This window comes from Amblyomma mixtum, chromosome 5 (genome assembly GCF_055824585.1).
Source record: "Amblyomma mixtum isolate Tamu chromosome 5, ASM5582458v1, whole genome shotgun sequence".
NCBI lineage: Eukaryota > Metazoa > Arthropoda > Arachnida > Ixodida > Ixodidae > Amblyomma > Amblyomma mixtum.
In genome coordinates this window covers 158035401-158055010 of record NC_143016.1, presented here as the reverse complement: position 1 = coordinate 158055010, position 19610 = coordinate 158035401, and the positions used below count along the sequence as shown (strand labels likewise).

General features: G+C 46.8%; 1 protein-coding gene across 2 annotated transcripts in view; it reads right to left on the bottom strand.

The window, feature by feature from the left end:
* The window catches only part of LOC149344277 (cytochrome P450 4V2-like), a 57207-nt gene that overhangs the window by 22795 nt on the left and 14802 nt on the right, over positions 1 to 19610 (bottom strand). Inside the window, exons 2-8 of one of the 2 annotated variants that reach the window (XM_089542583.1) lie at positions 15091 to 15200; positions 14386 to 14474; positions 9821 to 10020; positions 7944 to 8013; positions 6031 to 6157; positions 3413 to 3598; positions 612 to 785 (exon numbers count right to left, since the gene is read on the bottom strand). In XM_089542583.1, coding sequence (XP_089398709.1) covers positions 612 to 785; positions 3413 to 3598; positions 6031 to 6157; positions 7944 to 8013; positions 9821 to 10020; positions 14386 to 14474; positions 15091 to 15200 — 956 coding nt within the window. The remainder of the gene's footprint in view (positions 1 to 611; positions 786 to 3412; positions 3599 to 6030; positions 6158 to 7943; positions 8014 to 9820; positions 10021 to 14385; positions 14475 to 15090; positions 15201 to 19610) is intronic. The other variant, XM_089542584.1, reaches the window with a different exon arrangement.

The following is a 19610-nucleotide window of genomic DNA, read 5'->3' as shown; positions in this document are numbered from 1 at the left end:
GCTCTCTGCACTCGCGTTGACGCCGTCTCCTTTCTGGCGTTGAATCAGTGCGGCGCAGTCGACGCAACTTCTCCTCCAATATGATAGACGGACTCGGCTCGCTTTTCAACATGGAGCGGTTCGCTTCGCTTGATCTTGTTTGTTGGCGCCGCAGGTGGAAGATGACGAAGACGGAGTTGTGGAGTGCGCAGCGCGAGAGGGGGGTCAAGCTTCAAACAAACTCGATGAGCCGGTTGGACCTCGTGAAATAGTGGTTTGAGGTTTTTGGTTTCTGAAGGTTTAACGTCGCAAAGCGGCTAAGGCTATGAGGGACGCCGTAGTGAAGGGCTCCGAAAATTTCGACCACCTGGGGTTCTTTAACGTGCACTGACATCGCACAGCCAACGGGCCTCAAGAATTTCGTCTCCATCGAAAATCGACCGCCATGGCCGGGATCGGCCCGTGTCTTCCGGTCAGCAGCTCAGCGCCATAACCACTGAGCCACCGCGGCGGCCCTCGTGAAATATTGCTTTCGCAGTAAAACAGAAGAACGCCCAGTATGCAACCCTACACGTATAAAGGAGAAAAGGATGCACATTGTCTGGGACGCAGCAAGAGATAAAGCCACCTGCCTTCACGCAGCACTCCAAGTACTGTAGCCGCTTCAGGTCCTCAGTTGTGCAAACCCTTTCGGTGTCGTGGCCGAGGACATCCTCCAACTCCTGCTGCACTCTTATCTGCTTCTCCGGGTGGAGGCCGAGGAGATAGAGGGTAAAGCTTATGGCACTCGCAGTAGAGTCATTTCCCTGCGAACAATGTCGTTCAGCGCCTTAGGAATTCAATTTTCTCGCGTTTTATTTTTGTAGGTAAATGAATGTACCGCAAGACACGTGCCATGTCAGTTGCTGCATATAAAACTGAAATATCCTAGTGGTAGGCGTGTTATGTGCTGAAGAAATTGGAATCAACGCACTGTTACCCGTGAGAAGTGTTTTGGCAGGCGCGAACAGTGGGGTGAGCAAGGTAAAGTCCGTTAGCTTAACCGCGGACGCTACTCGGCGGCCGCTCGCCTCTGGACTGCCTCTGTGGCACTGGATGACGCCACACATAACGAATGACGAATTACTAAGTAATGACAAATTGCTAATTAATGACTAATTATACTCCGTTTCATACATAGCTGTCAACGCTGCCAAAGGTACGAAAGTAGTCCGCTGCAAAAAACAAGCAAAATGTATCCGTCCGCCTCGCGTCGTGGCTGAGTGGTATGAAGCGCGCGCCTTTCTGTTCATTTTACAAAGGGCCTAGGTTCGACTCCCGGCTCGGGTGGTTTTTTTTATTTTTTTTATTTTTCTTAAAAGATTCCTTCGGTAGAAACTAAAAACTGTCAAACTCTAATACCTACTTTGAAAAACACAGCGCTGTTTACTTGTCTCGAAGGGAAAAGGCAGTGTAGTGTATTGGCGACGGACGTGATTGCGAAGTGCTTTTCTCGGGTACTGAACGACTTTTTAGCATGCGGCACACAATGAATCATTGTGTGGTGATAGAATTCAGTGTGGCGTCGATTATCCGGAGCAGCCTCGGCTAGCGGCAACCTTGTATTGATCGGTGTACTCGGCGGCTTTAAAGTGAGGAGCGTCTGTCTCGGGTCTCCTCTTTGAGCTGTTGTCACAAGGAAAATTCTTTGAAGTCCTTCCGGTCGTAGTAATGTTTTGTATTAGATGTCGGATTCGGTGTGTTATGGGAGTGAGCTAGTGCGGCGAGATGGGGATTGTTGAAAGCTCTGCATTTTTAGGCCCTGAGCAGAGATTCCGCTGCTTGGAGTCTTTCGAAAATTTCGGAGACTTCAGCTTGGAGAACAGGCGAGCAGGAGATGTTTGTGAAGCCGCAGTGGGCGAAGAAAACAAGCGAGTAGGCGATAGCGTTGCCATTTTCTCCATACTCGGAAACCGAAAGACGAACACGGAAGACATCACCGGCCGGCCTAGCTGCGAAAACCTGATACAGGAGGAGCCGAAAAAAAAACAGAAAACTAAGGCACTCTGTTTTGAAGAACATTAAAGAAAAAGCAATCTTTTTGCAAAATAAAACACCATTATTATTATGCTGCAATATTAACCAAAAATAACTTTAATTTTGAGTTCATTACTCTTGTCACTTTCGACGCACTACATTACGATGCGGACGAGGAGCGCGAACAGGCGCCGTAGCCTTGGCTGCGTTGACAGCTATGTATGAAACGGAGTATAGTGATTAATGACTAAATGAACGCGATAGCGTGTAGTAGCGCTGCCAGGGAGTTCACGGAACGCCACCACCCGTTCGGCGCGATGCCTTGCTCTTTGAACGCAACGCTTTTTGAGGAAAAGAAATAGTGGAATAATTTTCTGTCATCACGGTGGACACCCGAATCGCACCGTACAGGAGGGGAGGATGTTGGAGGGAAAGAAGAAAGAGAAAGAGGGCCGTAATGAGGAAAATGAAAATTGTATTTGAGGCAAGGAAACTACACAGTAACTGGCTCACATATCTCAGTGGACACCCGTCAAATTAAAGACATTAAAGGCTTTCGCCTTAAAAAGTTTAGTAAGGCTATGGGCTCACTGAAACCGAGACTCACACAGTCTGGGGTTCACTCGAACTCATGAACTCAGACTCGTTTAGGCTCACAGCTCACGTTGACTCACTCCGGCTCACGACTCCTCCGGAGTAAGCCATTCGTTAAGACTCACGACTTAATTCGACTCTCAACTAATTCTGGCTCACCACTCATTTCGGCTCACTACTCATTTGCTCTCCCTCACTTATTTCAAGTCACAACTCATTCGAACGCACTCAATCATCTCAACTCACGACTTGAGGTCACTCACTCGTTTCGACTCATGACGCAAATTGGCTCCTTGAAGTGCTGGAGTGCCACGCTCCCAAACTGACCAAGACCTGCTACAAGGACCCCGCCCCACGGGCAGGCGACGTGGTGAAACTCTAACAATGCTTCCTACACATCCTCACGCGGCCCATTACCGCTCCCGCGTAAACTAGCAATGGGGCAAGGACAAAACGCCACATTATTCGCTTCGCGGAATGCTCTTCCGTCCCCCACCGACAACGCCAAGCTGCCTCACCCTCAAGTGTGGTTGGTCGCGGCGCTAAACCGTTGCTGCTTTCCGCTGGAAGCAAACAGAAAAAAAGAAAAGGCTAAGCACACGCCGTTGTCGCGCAGACATAGACCATGATCAGAGCTTGAGCTCGGACTCACTTACGACTCAGATCATGATCTTAATGTGAGCTTTAATGAGGCCTAGTGATTGGACGCATCAGAGAGTTCGCCGACCTATGGTCATGTCTTTTTTGTAGCAGTGGAACGGCTACTGGAGGGAAATGCTTAAGAAATCTCGAGAAACAACGGTTACAAGCTACGACTGCTTACCGCGAACATCAGTGCGACCGCGTCTTTCTGCACATCGTCTAGAGTGTACGCAGGCGTCCTCATGTGAGCCCGCAGCATGCTGTCCAGGCACGGAGGTGCGCTTCCGTCGGTGCTATGCAGGAACTCTTCATTGACGTCACCACTGGGGGATAGCTTTTGGAGCGCGTTCATACGGCTGCTCAGCACCTTCGAAGAGAACATCAAGAAAATGCAATGTGGCGGAACTGCTAGAGCACACTGTTAGCAATGAACTACTGGACGGTGCGCCCGATACAGTGAACAGGACTCAAGGAACCCTTCCTAGTTGATATGGACACAGCGTACGAGGGTTGCTGAAAGCTATGTACGCCGCTTTTTTTCGCATCCGTCTAACTGTGAACAAGGGTACCATACGGAACCCGAAAAGTCAATTCTTTTGTTTTTGTCTTGGTCAGTGACTCAATTTTTGCTTTCTATGAACTCTTCATCTTGAGCACAGTCTTCCGTCGAACGTTACACAGTGGTAACCTTTTCAGAATGCATACCAACAATATTGCGATGTATTGCGCAAGAGCAAACAGGAGAAGCATAGAAAACGACACCCTTTGGTTTAATGCTCGACTGCTCACTTTTACCGAGGGCAAGCATGAGCGCCATAATGAAAAAAAAAAATATGGGCCGGTTCAAGAAAACGGGCTGTAAGTGTCAAAATGCTCTAAGTTAACAATGCAGAGGAAAGCGCCAATCTAAATGACGCCGGCAGCCTGCTCAGCTGCTGATAGCACCTAGATTAACCTTTCTCCCCAAAGGCCGCAGCCTCTTTTTTCAACACGAATTAAGTACTTTTGTCACCAATCGACGCGCAGATTCATTGAAGTGTCTTTACCTGAAAGTTTGCTCCCACCACAGCAAGGAAACGGATGTAAATGATTTTACCACAAGTTTGCATTCTTTGTTTGATGCTGTAATGCTCAATGAAGCGTGACGGTGCAAGTTGCAGCGAAATTGTTTATATTCTTCTGCCTCTCAGTGGCGAATAAAACTCGTCGCACTTGTGTTTGTCACCTTTGGCCATTTCATAGCTCACAATGCCTGGCGCGTTCGCTGCAACTTGCACCGTCACGCTTGCAGACTGGGTCGCGCGGGCGCCGCAACCACCGTTGACATATCGGCCTGCCGGCGCATTGAGGTCGTCGCGCCTTGCCAGCAGCTGATTTCGTTCACTCGAGCCACGGTTGAGAGCAGCACAATCGTGGCGCGCGAATGCGCTAGTCACGTGACTTTTTTGTACCTCGCGGGCTTTCTTTGGAGCTCGGAAAAAAGATACACGTGAGGTTTTCTGTACTGCAAATAAATGGAATGGGGGTTTCTGAAGGTTCTCTCCACATTTTCTACCTAAAGTCAATATTTACGGGTTTAGAAAATTATCTTAATTGCTAAGTAATTAATTACATATCAAAAAATTGCCTATGATGCGCAAGTCGGTTGGTAGATGTATGTAAGTGGTTTCCCTGGACTGCCTCAAATATCTTATTTTATAACCCTTGGCTAAAGTTAGCGTGGACACCCTGTATATTTTCGGACCGGCCAGGCAGTCTTTAGGACAAAGCCAAGTCTGCTGTAAAAACTCTTCACGAGTGGCGAACAGTGAACAGCAAAAAAATAAATACGAAGAAGGAAGTGGCCATAAACTTTAGGCCGAAATCTAAGCTAATGAACAGTTGTCTCATCAGACTTCTCTGTTATAGTGAAGCCATAGAAATAGCAAGCAGAGTGAAAATACTTGGAGTTGCATTCGCATAAAATATTCTTTGGGATACACACAATGAATCGGTTTTAACTAAGTTATATCGCGTTGTTGGGAAGATGGAATGACACAGAGCTATGTTACCTCGCAAAATAAAGCTTCTTGTTTACTACACTCATTTTTTCTTCACTGTGTAATGTCTTTTGAAGTGGAGACCAACTACGTGTACAAATCTTAGAAGATTACATATACTGAAAAAAATATTTGTTCGAGTCCTATTTAATGCACCATACCGACCCATACTTTGCGTGTCTAATCTTAATTACAAGCTAAATCTGGCCTTCAAGCGCGAGGTGGAAGTAAATTTGAAGTTTCTTTATGAATTTTAATATCTCAGTCAAAACACACATTCATACGAAAGTCGGTACGCAGAACCGTGGGAGATGGTCATTGCATGAGAAAATTGGTCTACACAAAATAAAATACACCCTTTCAACACTTTTAAGTTCATTCTGTAAATTAGGCATTGATTTAAAGCAACTTCTGTACGAACACTACGCGAACATTTCTCTAATCCTTGCTTACCTGATAGACAGGAATTTTTTCCTTTTTTTCTTTTTGTATTTCACTTAAGTGAATATTTCATGCCAAAGTGCATTATTCTGCATATTTTTTTACCCTACAATTTTACATTTAGAACATTTTGAATTTAGATGATTTTTTGTTCTGAACATATACTATCTCTGCTTTCTTTGTAATTGATGTTGTGTGCTTCAGACAGGTTGCTTCTTTCTCCACCATCGTTAGTTCAACTAAGCAATTGATTGCTATTGTATTATGGCCAAGATGTGCGCTCGACAGAGCGTAATAGCTGAAGGCAACCATCACCTACACTTTGCACGATGGCTTCTAATTTTTGCAGCGTAGTTTGAAAGAGCCTTCCGTTGGGCGTCAGTTTGTAGATAGCGTCTAACCAGTTCCAAGGCTGGAATGCTCGCATGGTTATCAAGGCTGTCAGCCTGCACAGTAAAAAATAGGCAGGAAGAAATGTCAAGTTCAAACCACGGGTCGTCACATTGGTGAGGTGCCATGAACCAGATGCGCCTACTGGGCACAAGAAATGGGTATACACTCTTTCCAAAAGACCTTTTTTTGTCCAAAGCGCCTGAAGTACGCCGAACGCATGGAAGGGTGCGCCCAAGATATAAATCTCCATTATCTTTATCATAATCATCCTAACTACGACCACTGCAGAACAAAGGCCTCTCCCATGTCTCTCCAATCAACCCTGTCCTGCGCCAGCTGCGGCCACCTCATCCCCGAAAACATTTTTATCTGATCCGCCCGCCTAACTTTCTCCCATCCCCTACTACACTTGCTCTCTCTTGGAATCCAATTCGTTACCCTTAACGACCGTCGATTATGTTGCCTTCACATTACAGGCCTTGCCCAAGCCCATTTCTTCCAATTGATTTCGACTAGGATTCCATCAATCCGCACCTGCTCCCTCACCCACTCTGCCGTTTTCCTGAGAAGAATGACAGATTAGCGCTGAGAAACACACACAAGCTGGTAATTTAACTCTAATTCAAAGAACCAATTCTATTTGGGCAGGACCTATAATATCGACGAATTATATCTGGTGAGGTGTCATAGATTGGCAGAGCGGGAGGGCTGCTTATGGCTCTCACCGCCGCTAATGGGAATCCACTCACAGGACAGCGATGAAGACCGCAAGACCAGTGCGCACTGAAAGCTGTGGTTAATTCATAGACAAAATGTATATTCATGTCCAGATTAATGTGGTTCAGAAATTTTACAAACGCTAGCTGCGTCAGGCATCTGCCCTACTGTCCTTTCTTTAATAGTTTTATCCCCTTCGTTACCGTTATGGAGGAAGCACTTACGCCCTTGCCTTCGCCAGAGTCTTATTTATTTCTTTTTTTCTGCTGCGCCGGAGCGAAGATTGTGGTTCCTTGAAAAAAGGTGTGCTTTTATGTCTTTTGCAGTACTGGGAAAGTATCTGTTCGACCTTCACAATGTATAACTATCCAGTCTTGTTGCAGCTGAATCAAAGGTGGCTAACCGTCAACTAGCGACAACTAGCGCAGGATGGGAGTGACTGGGATCAATAGAAGAGGCCTTCATCGTACAGTGCAGTAAACTTCACTGATGGTCATAATCGACTAAAATTCTGTGTCTACAATTTACGTCTCCAACTCTTGCCAGAGCTAAAAAAATTTGTAAATGCGTTTGCGGCCTTTTGATGAGGGGCTAGACATTTCGGCAATATCGCCGTTTTAAGGTTCAGACCTTGAGGGGAAGATTAAGCAATTTCCATTCCGTATCAGCAAGGGAAGACAAAGTACCTTTACGACGAAAATTAAATGGCCATTTTTTTTGTCTTATGTTTGTTACTGTGGGCTTCATTTGAAAGCCAAGGCGTCTTTATATTAACGGGCATGCTCGAGGAAGCTTTCAGAATAAAGTTTATTTCCCTTACAAGTGAGAGGCTCTTGATCAATAATTTCGTTTCACCTGAAACCAACACTCCGTCCCGGCATTCGGCGTCACGGGTTGGTTTACTGTCACTTAATCCATCTGAATCTTATCGCTGAAATTTGATTAACGGCAAAGTTAAACTTTTCCCTGCACCTTGGATGCGCTAACGAGTTCATAGTGAAAAGGAAAATGATGTTAAACTCGTACAGGTTTAAAAGAGATTCGTTCCTTAGCTGTGGGCACGAGAGACTTCGCAACAAAGAATATATTAGCATCGAGAGGGCAGTCAACGCTTTGACTCACAAGTCCAAGTAGGAGTCAGAGTCTCCGTTTTTCTCTTTATCAACGCCGAGCTCCACACCAATTGAGAAACCTGCGAAGAAGCGAAGAGCGAAATGTGTTCAAGCCGCCGGGAAACTCTTGAACGTTCGACATATGTCGCCGTTAAAACAGAGCGTACCAAAAGAGCGAAACACTAGGTTTAGAGTAGGACGGAACTGACGCGCACTAGCAAATGACACAAAATCGTAGAACACTTCTCCTGAGTGAGCATGCGCACCTCCTTTCTGCACTTGTCAGAAGCCTAGAAAAATGATACAAACTAATCGTGATGAGGCTATATTCTTGAAGTAAAGAAAAAAACAATAAAATGACGGAATAACGCCTAACAGCACCCGAAAGCGAATCTAGCGTTTGTAAAAGTGAAAACTTAATGGCGGCGCATATGATAAAGCGTATACTTAACCGTTAGGAACTTACGTACTGTATCCAGCAGTATCTCCGAGGACAAGCTGATGCATGACTCACTTCCACGATTACGTTGGGGGCCTCCAAAATCTCCCTTTTAATCTTCTGCGTCTCGCGGCCGATGATTCTAGCAACATTCAAGCCCGGGATGCACTCTACCGCGCCGTTCGTGCTTTTCTTCCCACCTTTGAATTGTTTGCTGTGCAAGGAAATGTTCGAACCAAATCCTGGTGCGACCTACGTTGCATGCTCCCGTAGCCTATCGTTTACGAGCTCCTCCGTCAGGCGGAAATTGAACTAGCCGCAGCCAAAGGGAAGGCTGTAAACGACACTTGTCGCACACAGAACAATGTTTTTCTGATGGTTTGAACTCCACAGGGAAGTAAGCACCATAAATGCAGTCGTGTGGCCTTCTTGAGTACGAGTTCACAGTTGCGGCCGCAATGTTTGCATCGCCATGGTCTCGTTGCCTACCTGGATATTCGGCTGCAGAACGCTATTGCACCGCTGAAAACGGGGAGAGACGATGATCAAGCGATGAAGACTACTGTGAATGAAATACTATTTATTTGTTTACAAAGTAGGCTGCTTACTGGTTAATACTATTGGGGAAGTTGCTTTGATGCCCCGAGACGAAAATTAGAATATCATAAGAAGCGATTAGTCATTCTGCTGCGCTAATAGAAGAAAAAGTAAGGAAAGAGCATGAAGTAAGCCAGTACATCGCATGACGTTCAGCCTTTTTGAACATAAGCTGTGTGTTGCACAATACTTAAAGCGAACAGGCATTACACGAATACTGGGGCAGACAAATAGATGAATGTAAGATAGGAGCGTTGCTATGAAACAGGGTGGTGGCAGTTGCCACCATGCTCGGCCTTTTTGTCTGTTCGTTAGCACTCTTTAAACAGTCTGGTGACACGAAAGACGCGGGTTCAATCCCGGCCGCGCTGGTCGAATTTCAGTGGAAGTGAAATTCTAGAGGCCCTTGCATTGCTCTATGTCAGTGCGCGTCAAAGAACCCCAGGGGTGGAAATTTCCGCAGCCTTTCAATACGGCGCCCCTCATAAACTCCCACAAACCAAAAACCTTAAGCAATCCCCCGAACTTAACGGTATTATCTTTAAGTTCGCCGTTTTTCTTTTAATACAATTTTTTATCCGGAACATGTCCCAGTCCTGCTTCTGTGCCACGAATCTTCCAATCGCTTTTTTTAAGCTTCTACCACAAATCCATTCACATTACATTTATCACTAAACCCTAGGACCTCTCGAGGGAATGACTTCCTGACCACCACATTCGGGTGTAAGATGTGATGTTCGATTACGTCTACATGCTCACCAGAAAAGAGAGGAACAGGTGCCACATTACGGGTTCAAGGCTGTCGTAGTGACTTGCTGTGGCGCGCTTCCTAGTTAGCACCGAGTACTCACGGCTGATGATGTCCAGAGTGCATTTTTCGACATTGTCGAGGCAGAGTACGGGCTCGCCGGGTGATTCTCTGAGGAGCTTCTCGATTCGGGCAACCAGAGAGTCGGCGTTGTCACGCATACAGCCCAAGTATCCGTCCACGGTACTTGTATGGAAAAATGTTGAGGCGAGACGGCGCTTGGCCTTCCAGACATCGCCGCCTCTGAACCAGGAGAGGAGTTGCGAGCAAGCAGATAAGGATTACAACATTCCGAAAACCATGAACACGAAATGAACATTGACGCGACCAGAACTCAGTTGTCTCGAAGATGTAAGCCTCCTCAGTGGCTTCCCCCTCGTTTCGGCTCTGGGATTGCAGTGATTGAAATGTAGCAATGAAACACTGATTGAAATAGTTGCGTTAAATGAAAAAAATCTACTGCAGCCGAGGCAGTGCCAAGAGTGCTTGTCTTCAGGAAAAATAACTGCCAATGGTGCACAGTGGAGGCAAGTAAAAATCATCACAAGTTACCCACAACCGGACCGGCGGAAAAAAAGAAAACAAAAAGATTGTCACGTAGTGGTGACTGCAGTCCGGCGAACAGGAACACAGCGAGAATGTCTTCGAAACGAAACTCTTTATTCGGGCTGACTTGCGCCCGCAAAGAACTGAATCACTCGGCGGCGGCGTAGTAGCAAGCGTTCTTGGCGGTCGTCGAACAGAATGACCGCCGCTGTCGGCCGTGCTCTTTTTAAAGCTGATAGCGAACCTTCGAGATAAGGCTTTAGAAGTTACTAGAACATTCTGGCGCAAACTAGAATCGGCTCCGTCCGGATGCGATCCATCGAGATAATTCTAGGCGTGTCTCGCGTCACAAACGAAGCGATAAAGCGGCGTGCCGGCAGCCTTGAAGCATGAACAAATAAACACAATAAACAAACGCCACAAAGATTCGCGGCAATATTTACTTGCCGGCCATGACTGTCCGCTGAACAGCCTCTAGAGCTGCGGAGTGTGAACGACCCCTAACTGTCTACCGGTGTGTTCGTGGACCGCGGCTCAACGCTTTGCCATCCTGCTGCTCCAGTGATTGGTGACTTGTACTGATCTTGTTTACGCGCCGCTGTTCTGATTAGGTGGTGCACGCCCAACGGTAGAAGCGTACATCATTAGCTCTGGAAACTAATTGATACGAATTTCGTACGACAAACGACTAAAAGAAAAATCCTCCAGTGTATGTTTTTTTTCTTTCTCACATTTTGTAAGCTCTGGAAGTTTTCCCTTTCGGTCAACGGCCGTATAAGCAGTAGTCTGCTTTTTGAAATCATCAAATGGCGAATAATAACCTTTCTTCTGACAAAGAGTAACTATCATCTTCTCGTAGTAGTGATGCATGTTTTCAAGAGTGAGCTCATGCCTTGCCAGGTAGCTATACAGTAACAATCGCCTGGAGTTAGCATCCGCGCTGTATGATTGCAGCAGATTCTGAGTTATAATCCAAATGCCCCTGACAACTGAAATACCACATGGCCGCTGACCAAACCAAGAGGCCGTGGCGGCGCACCTCGCTTTCTGCTTGTGGCCGGTTTGAAGCCATTGTAGGGCACTCGCTGACTTAATAAAGCAAAAAGTTTTTCTTATACAAGAAAAAGCAACAGCGGCAAGCAAGCGAATTGAGGAGTGGTAACACGCAGGCGTGTTGGTACAGATTCATTATTAGGCGATGCAAAAAGCCAAGCAGTAAACGATGAGACGCGACGCCGTTTTCTTTTTTTTTTTTATGTAACCGAAACTCACGACAACTTCACAAAGACAATTTCCGCTCCTAAGTGCACGGCAGTGTGTTTGGTTTCAAATAGTGTATTTTCGGTTGAGATCTTATTTAAAAAACCCTTCACAGAGCCTGATGATTAATCAGCGCACAGTATTAGTCAAACCTGCCTTCTCGTGAACACGGAAAGTCGGACGTCCCCATTTCTTCGTTAGGCGTGTTTTTTTTTTTTCGCAGTCCTAATGTCGTGGTCTAGTGGCTTAGATGATATACCCGAAGCGTTTCTTCGTCTATATGCCCAATGAGCGTTTTGCTACTTTTTTTCTGTTTAACACTTCATTTGAACATCCTGACTCGTTAGTCGAAAAGGGTATACCTGGTAGGTCTGAATTGGGGACAGTTGGCGATAAGAGTGAATCGATTAATGGAGAATAGTTAAGTAATCTCTGATTCGCTGATGACATTGCCTGGCTAGGTATCTCAGGAGATGACCTGCAAAACATGATCAATGAGTTACACACGAAGAGCAGAACGGTGGGTCTCGATATTAGCATACAGGAAACCAAAGTAAAAATCAACATACTAGCAAGGGAACAGCAGTTCACAATTGGCAGCGAGGTGCTGGAAGTAGTAAAAGAATATTGCCGCGAATGTTTGTAGTGTTTGTTTGTTCATTCTTCAAAGCTGCCGGCACGCCGCTTTATCGCTTTTTTGTGATGCAAGACGCACCTAGATTTATCTCGATTGATCGCATCCAGGTGGAGACGTTTGTACGTTGTTCCAGATTGTTATAGTAACTTGCCAGGCTTGATCTCGAACGTTCGCTATAAGCTTTAAAAAGAGCGCGGCCGACAGCGGCGGGCACTCTGTTCGAGGAACACCGAGCACGCTTGTTGCTACGCCGCCTCCGAGTGATTCAGTTCTTTGCTGGCGCAAGTCAGCCCAAATAAGGAATTTAATTTAGAAGCAATTCTCGCTGTTTTCCTGTTCGCCGGGCTGCAGTCACAACTACGTGACATCTGGTGGAGGTGCTGACGGATGTCCCTGTCGCCGTCACCCTCTGGGAGCCGCTAAACAACCCAAGTCGTCTCGAAGAAGATTACGAGAAAGCAGCAGAAGCCGCCCCAACAGACGACGAAGTGCAAAGCAGCCGTCTTCTCCAGCGGCGTTCACCTGGATACGGACTACTGCCGGACCGCACGCGAGCAAAGAAGGACTCCTCAGGTGCGACGTCAACAATGGCTACGACACCAGCCCCCATTCTTTTGCTCCAGCCCCGACTGCCGTCCGCGTTCAACTCTTCACCGGCCGAGGATCCTGATGAATGGCTGAAACAGTATGACCGTGTCGCCGTCTTCAACAGTTGTGATGACCAGACTAAGGTGAGCCGTTTTCTTTGCCCTGGAAGGACCAGCCAGAATTTGGTTCGAGAACCACGAAGCTTCCCTGGCGACGTTGGAATCATTCAAGCGGGAGTTCCTGAAAGCATTCTCAAGCATCGTCAGAAAAGAAAGAGCTCCGCTGCTTCTACAATCACGCATCCAACACCCGAATGAGACTGTGACCGCGTACGTAGAAGACATGAAGCGCCTTTTTCGACATGTAGATCCTGCCATGACTGACGAGAAGAAGGTGGGGCTTTTTATGCGTGGTGCTAAAGAGGCACTTTTCGGTGGTCTGACCCGCAATCCACCGAAGACTTTCGCGGAATTCACCAGTGAAGCAGCCGCCATTGAGAAAATCTTGGAAGCACAAGCCCGTCGTTTTCCTCAACAGCCCCAAGTGACTTATATTGCCCTCTCGGATGGCAGTCGACTGCCCTCTCGTACAGTACCTGCTGACCATGCAGCTCTTGCCAGCACCACCGTTCCGGGACTGTGACTCTGAAAGGGGACGTCTCCTTATGCGTTTTGGCGGAGAAAAACATTCGCAAGCTGTTAGCTTTACAGTTCTTCACCTCATGCGCCAGCATGTCCAGCTTTAAGTCCGACAGTAGAGCTACCGCTCGAGACTTGGCCTTGACCCGTTTAAGCCTGGAAGTCTTGAAGGTGCTGTTAATGGCTTCAACAACCTTAATGATACACATACTGGTGGGGAGGACCGTGAAACCACCTTCTTTGTCAGACAGCCTCAATGGCAAGCCGTTGTCACCAAAATGCCGAACTTTTTATTTCCCAGAGCTCCGGCCAAGAGCCCTGTTCATGCCACATCGAGGTCCGCCAGTAGTGCCCTACGATCAAATGGCTCTTCGGAGAGGTTCACGGGGGAGGGGGGGGGAGGTGCCTGCTCTTCGTATCTGTTGTGCGTCGCCAATGGAATTTCGTTTAATGGGGCTAGTAAGGCTTTAAGACTTTTTCGTTGATTACTAAAATGGAATTTCGTAAAAATGTCTTGAGAATAACACAACAGTCTTCTGTTACTTATGACCATGATTTTGCGACCGATAATTAACGCAAAATTCGTCCTATACCTGTAGGACTCTCCAATGCACTTGACTGCGTTACGCAAAGCTTATACTCGAAAATACAAAAAAATTAGGGCGCCATCAAGTTTTCGTAAACTGGAAGCCTACAGATTTGCTTACTGCACGCAGTTTGTGTAGAAACAATTTGCAAGCCTTGATCGCGGTACCACAAGGTTCAGTGTTGGTCCAGTTACTGTTTGCTGCTGGTTTTCCTCCTCATTACTTGCATGGGTACATCCTTGATTTCTGCCATGAAGCAACCGAAGTCTCGCTGAAATATGGTTCCGCAAAGTCTTCTACTCTAAGGAGGCGCATGCGAAGGACTCGATAGAAAGGTGCATGAGTCACTCACACTGTTAGAAGGCCTTGGTCGCCGATCATTGGTTTCACGAAATTGTACAAAAAAGGCTTTTCGGACTTCATTTTTCCCATGAGGACAGCCTGGAAGGAAAGCGCACGCCACGCCGAAGAATGACTAATTAATTGGCAGTTTCATAGCGCATGCGACGTGTAACTTCCTTTCTAAGCGAAACATTTCTCACATACAACTGCACAGAAAACATACGCCATCCGAGTATCACTGTTCTCGTAATGTACAGTAATTTCAATTTTTTTCTCCACGATCTGTAACCATGTACACTGCTTGCACAGAAAGCTGCGGCCCGAATTGCGCAATAAATGATAGTTTACGTTCAGGAAAACACTGTAGGCGTTCGAAGTTACCCAATAACACTACCTTTCTTCCGCTTTGCGAGTACAAATGTCAAAATTTTGTTTATTGCAGCAGGGGCGTAACACTATTTCGTGAAGCATGCAACAGTGATAATTCCAATATCGCGTTACCACATTGCTTCGCTCTCCAAAGGACGGCATCTCGATCAGAGAGAGGACACCGGAAGGAAACACGAAGATGAGACAGGAAAGAGCGTTCTTTCCTGTCCCATCTTCGTTTCAACTTCGGGTACCATCAATAGGGCTGTTTTACTTATGCTAGAATCTGGTCCTCTGTGCTCAAAGCAAGCAGATGTATCCTACTGCGAAATGGGTAGCCAGTCACCTGCGCTGCTTCAGGCGTCTGTATTACAACAATGGGCGTGCAGAAGACGTAGGCCCTGAAATTCTTCCCCTCGTAGTCCTTGCACCACTGGAGCAAAATGCTGAATAATCCTGGGAGAACCGAAGATAGAGTCATGGCAGAAAAAAAAAGAATAAACAAACCTCTCAGTTTTCATTCGAAGCAAAAGTCTGCGGTCGCTATCGCTAAGCAATGGTGTCAGGTGCGGATCTTCTAGCTCTGGTGCATCTACGAGCTTTTATGCTTACTGCGCTCCGAATATGAATAACTACTGCCTGTACTCCAGCTTAAACACGCTTATTTCTTTCTTAGTCTTATACAAATTGACAAGACACTATGTTGAGTTGCACCATCTCCCGCTAAACCCAGCGGGATCTGGTCTCATCACCCCTCAAGTTAAGTTGAGTTGTGTTAAGCTACAGGTGGAATTAGTCTTGCTTACTCTGTTGGCAATTGCTCCACCGTAGCGTCACTTATATGTTAAAAATGTCCTAAAACCAGTCAAATCTGCCCCGCTATGCACAAAGTCGTTTATTATAGAACATAGGCTACTCCCGCAGTAATTATCGGTGCACACAGTCACTCACAGCATAACATTATCCACTCCAGAAGACAACATCTATACACATATTCAGTCACAGTAGAACATAGTTCATTGCAGAGTTATCATCCATGCACACACTCACTTACAGAATAGCATAGACCACACCAAAAGGCATGATCTACGCATACATTAAATCACAGAAGACCATACACCGTCCCTCCTGTCACCACTTAGAGTCAAGATCAGTGTCCTGCAGGAATGTTAAAAGAAGGGGTGAAGCCTCTCTTCTGCATGTCTCAATTCCACTCCGGTAGCGAATGTCCCGAACTGTACTGTGAAGGGCTCCTGTCCTCTTGAAGGAAGCGAACATCACAGACTTTTTCGCGTTGTTCTCTGGGCAGTATATAATACAGTGTTCTATATATCCCCGCACACACCACATATAGAACATAGCGGAGACGATGCCATGCCCGTCTTATGCATCCAGGCAGGAGTAGGTGCAGAGCCCGTTCGGAGTCGATGTAGTAGAGTGGCCTGGGATCTTCTCAGACCCTTGGTCACACATAGCTTGTGGGGCGCACTCCACAGGGTATTGAAATAATCGAGCACTTTTTTTCTGAAGTAACGTTTTGCATCTGGAGGGACTAGTTTTGATGAATTTCGTGACAGAGGTTTATGGCCGAGACTGTCTGCCACCTCATTGCCTCTGACTACTGTGTGAGAGAGCGCCCATTGGAAACATAGAGTAAAGCCTCTGTAGTGCAGATTCTCTACCAAGTGTAAAGAGCTTATAGACAAGATGTCAGTAGGAAATCCGTGCTCTAACCTCTGAAGGGCAGATTTTGAATCAGTTAAGATGACAACAGGTTGAGCCGGACATGACCCTAAGTTCCGTAAAGCCGCCTCAATAGCAACAGTTTCGGCCGTTGTGGAGGTTAAGACAGCAGAAATGCGTACAGACCACTTACAGGCCAAAGAAGGAATGTAAAAAGCCGCTGCGCTAGCTTGTTTAACCTTGTCCACAGAACCATCCGTGAAAATTTGATGATGGCAGTCATACTCTTTTTCCAAATGTTCAAGTACGAGCGAACGCTTTGCTGCAAAAAGAGAGCTGCCCTTTGCGCTCACATGAGGAATTGTGACCTTACAGTTGATGGTCGGAAAAGACCACGGTGGTTTCAACCATTTCCTTTGCCTTGGAACATTAAGGCCTAAAGAACTAAGAGTATTGAGTGCCAAGTAGGCCTTCGACTCATATCTCTTGCAGAGCCGCTGGAGAAGGGATTCCCCAGCTACCGTCTCTCATAGGCAGCCAAGATGCAGTAGTAGTCTCTGTGAAGCGACAAGATTACGAGGTTTTGATAGTGACTCACGAAGTACTTTCTTGCTCGAAGCCGCCTGAGGCACTTGAAAACTTCGAGGCGTTCAAGCTTTGAGGCGGAGGGAGAAATTAAAGGTAATTGATAGATTATACGACTAACAACTAGCGCTTCATGAAGCTTGACCATTGAAGAAGGTTGGTTTCTCCATTGCTCACTAGCAATTCTACGGATCACATTGAGGCGCGAAGATAGAGGAGGGACAATCGCATCGAGAGCTTTTCGCCACTGTAAAAGGAGAGTCAATAATGACGCTCAGAGAACGTGTGTGATTTGCTTGACGGATGCAAGAGTGACCAAGGTCTCTCCGCAACCGCGTTTTCACCTTCCTACACCTGGAAACAGAATAAAACTGGATTTTTCTACTGATAGAGACAATCCCACTACTTGAAAGTAAGCTTGCACCGAAAGTAGAGCCTGTCAAGCTATCAGGGCTAATCGCTTGTGTTGGTAGCCAGTAATCCAAATACAAATGTGGTCAGCGTATATTGACATACGCACTTGCCTGCAATTCTTTTTTCAATGAATCGGGAAGGCCAGCCATTACGACGTTAAAGAGCGTGGGGGAAAGGACACCTCCTAGAGGCACATTTCGTGATAGAACCCTTTAGGTGCTTATGGTACTCCCTAGCCGTAGACGAACCGCACGATCGCTGATAAACGAGCAAAGGAATCTTAACATATGTCCCTGTATGCCCATGCCGCGCAAACTGTTCAGAATTGAGCTCTGAAGCACGTTGTCATAAGCTTTTGCAACGTCAAGAAATGTGGCTAAGGGGGAAAGGCCGAAAGCTCTCTGGTGTTCAATGTGGCTCACCAAGTCTAAAACGCTATCTTGGGCACTCAGACCTTGGCGGAATCCTGTCATACATGATGGCAGTGCTTTGCTGTCCTCAAGCCACCACAATTGCTTCATTTGCCAATTTCTCCATCAACTTAGCTACACAGGAGGTCAGTGACACAGGGCGATACGAGGCAAGGTTCGTCATGTCTTTGCCAGGCTTCAGACCTGGAACTACATATGCCACCTTCCATGACGGAAGAACATCGCCAGTCTCCCAAACTCGATTGATGAAGTTTAGGAACTCCTTCCTGTGGTCCAAGGGCAGAGTATGTAGCATTTGGTTGGTGATACCGTCGGGACCTGGGGCACACCGGCGCCGCAGGCTACTGATCGCTGTCCGAAGCTCCCTAAGCGTGAACGGGACGTGAATGATAGACCTGGAGGAAGCAGGTGGTGTATACATATCCATTCTAGAATTTGCACGTGCAAGTGCGTCTGCAAATTCCTCTGCTAAGCACGCAACAGCTTTTTCCTTGCGCATTGCAAGAGCTTCAAAAGGCTTCCAAGGGCAAGTTTCTCCAGTAAGGCTGCTAATAACTCGCCATATTCTCGTCATCGGTGAGAACACAGTAAAATTAGCGCAGAATGAGGCCCCTTGTCACCTGTATAGCTTGTTCGTGTGCCGTCGAATGGCAGAATTCAGCCTATTGAAGGTCGTCTTCAAGTCGCTGTCGTCTTTCTTCCGCAAGAGTTGTCGCCACCCCTTAGTCAAGCCTGTTTCGCGCCGTGTTTGCTCATGACCACAATCATCAACGTCAACTGCCCTACATCGATGGAGACACGAGGTCAAAGGCCTTTCCCGTATCGTACAAAATAACGCCCCATCATACCTTGGGCAGGCTAGTTTATCCCCCTCCGGCTAAAACACCACGTGGAGAGGGCTTCAAACGCGCTCCCTAACGAATCCGGCGCTACTGTCACTCATTTACCCCTCGCAATACGAGCCCCAATGTTTCCGCTGTGGCGAACACGCCACTTACGACCACATCCTGTGGGACTGTAAGAAAGAGCCGCCTCCGATGGAGGTAGTACAGATTCCTACTCTCGAGCGGTGGGAGGCTGTGCGGGCCAGCTCCGACCCGAAGATGCAAGTCTGGGACGTCGAGTGGGCCAACCAGGTCGCCAACAGTCATGGACTAGTGGCCACCTAAGACGGCCTCCGATCACCAAGCTCTTTTGGACGATATAAAAGGTTTTTTAATCCAAACCCTGTCCCTTTTCAGCTGCGATAACCTAACCGCTGCAAACTTGCTAATCTCACCCGCCCACCCCATTTTCTGCCATTCGTGCTACGCTTGCCTTCTCTTGGTACGCAGTCCGTTACCCTTAACGACCATCAGTTAAATAAGCTTCGCATTAGATGCCCTGTCCACGCCCACTTCTTGATTTGGACTAGGATGCCATTAACCTGCGTTTGGTATCAGACCTAATCTGCACCGTTCCTGTCTCGTAACGTTACACATGCCTCTTTCCTCTCCTTAATTTAAATTGAACCCTCTGTGTTAGCCTCCAAGTTTTGAAGTTTCAATATTCTTTACGTTGGCCAGTTTAACGATTTCTGTCCTGCTTCCTGAATTGGCACAGACATACTAAGAAATTTAGCGCAAAAATGCTTTGTAGGGAACAAAGTGTCCCTTCTCACAGAGGAGGAAATAAATGCTCGAAAGCGCACACATCAGGTTTGCATGGTGTCTGGAACACAGCTCATCAAAAGGCACCATGAACGTAATGGCAA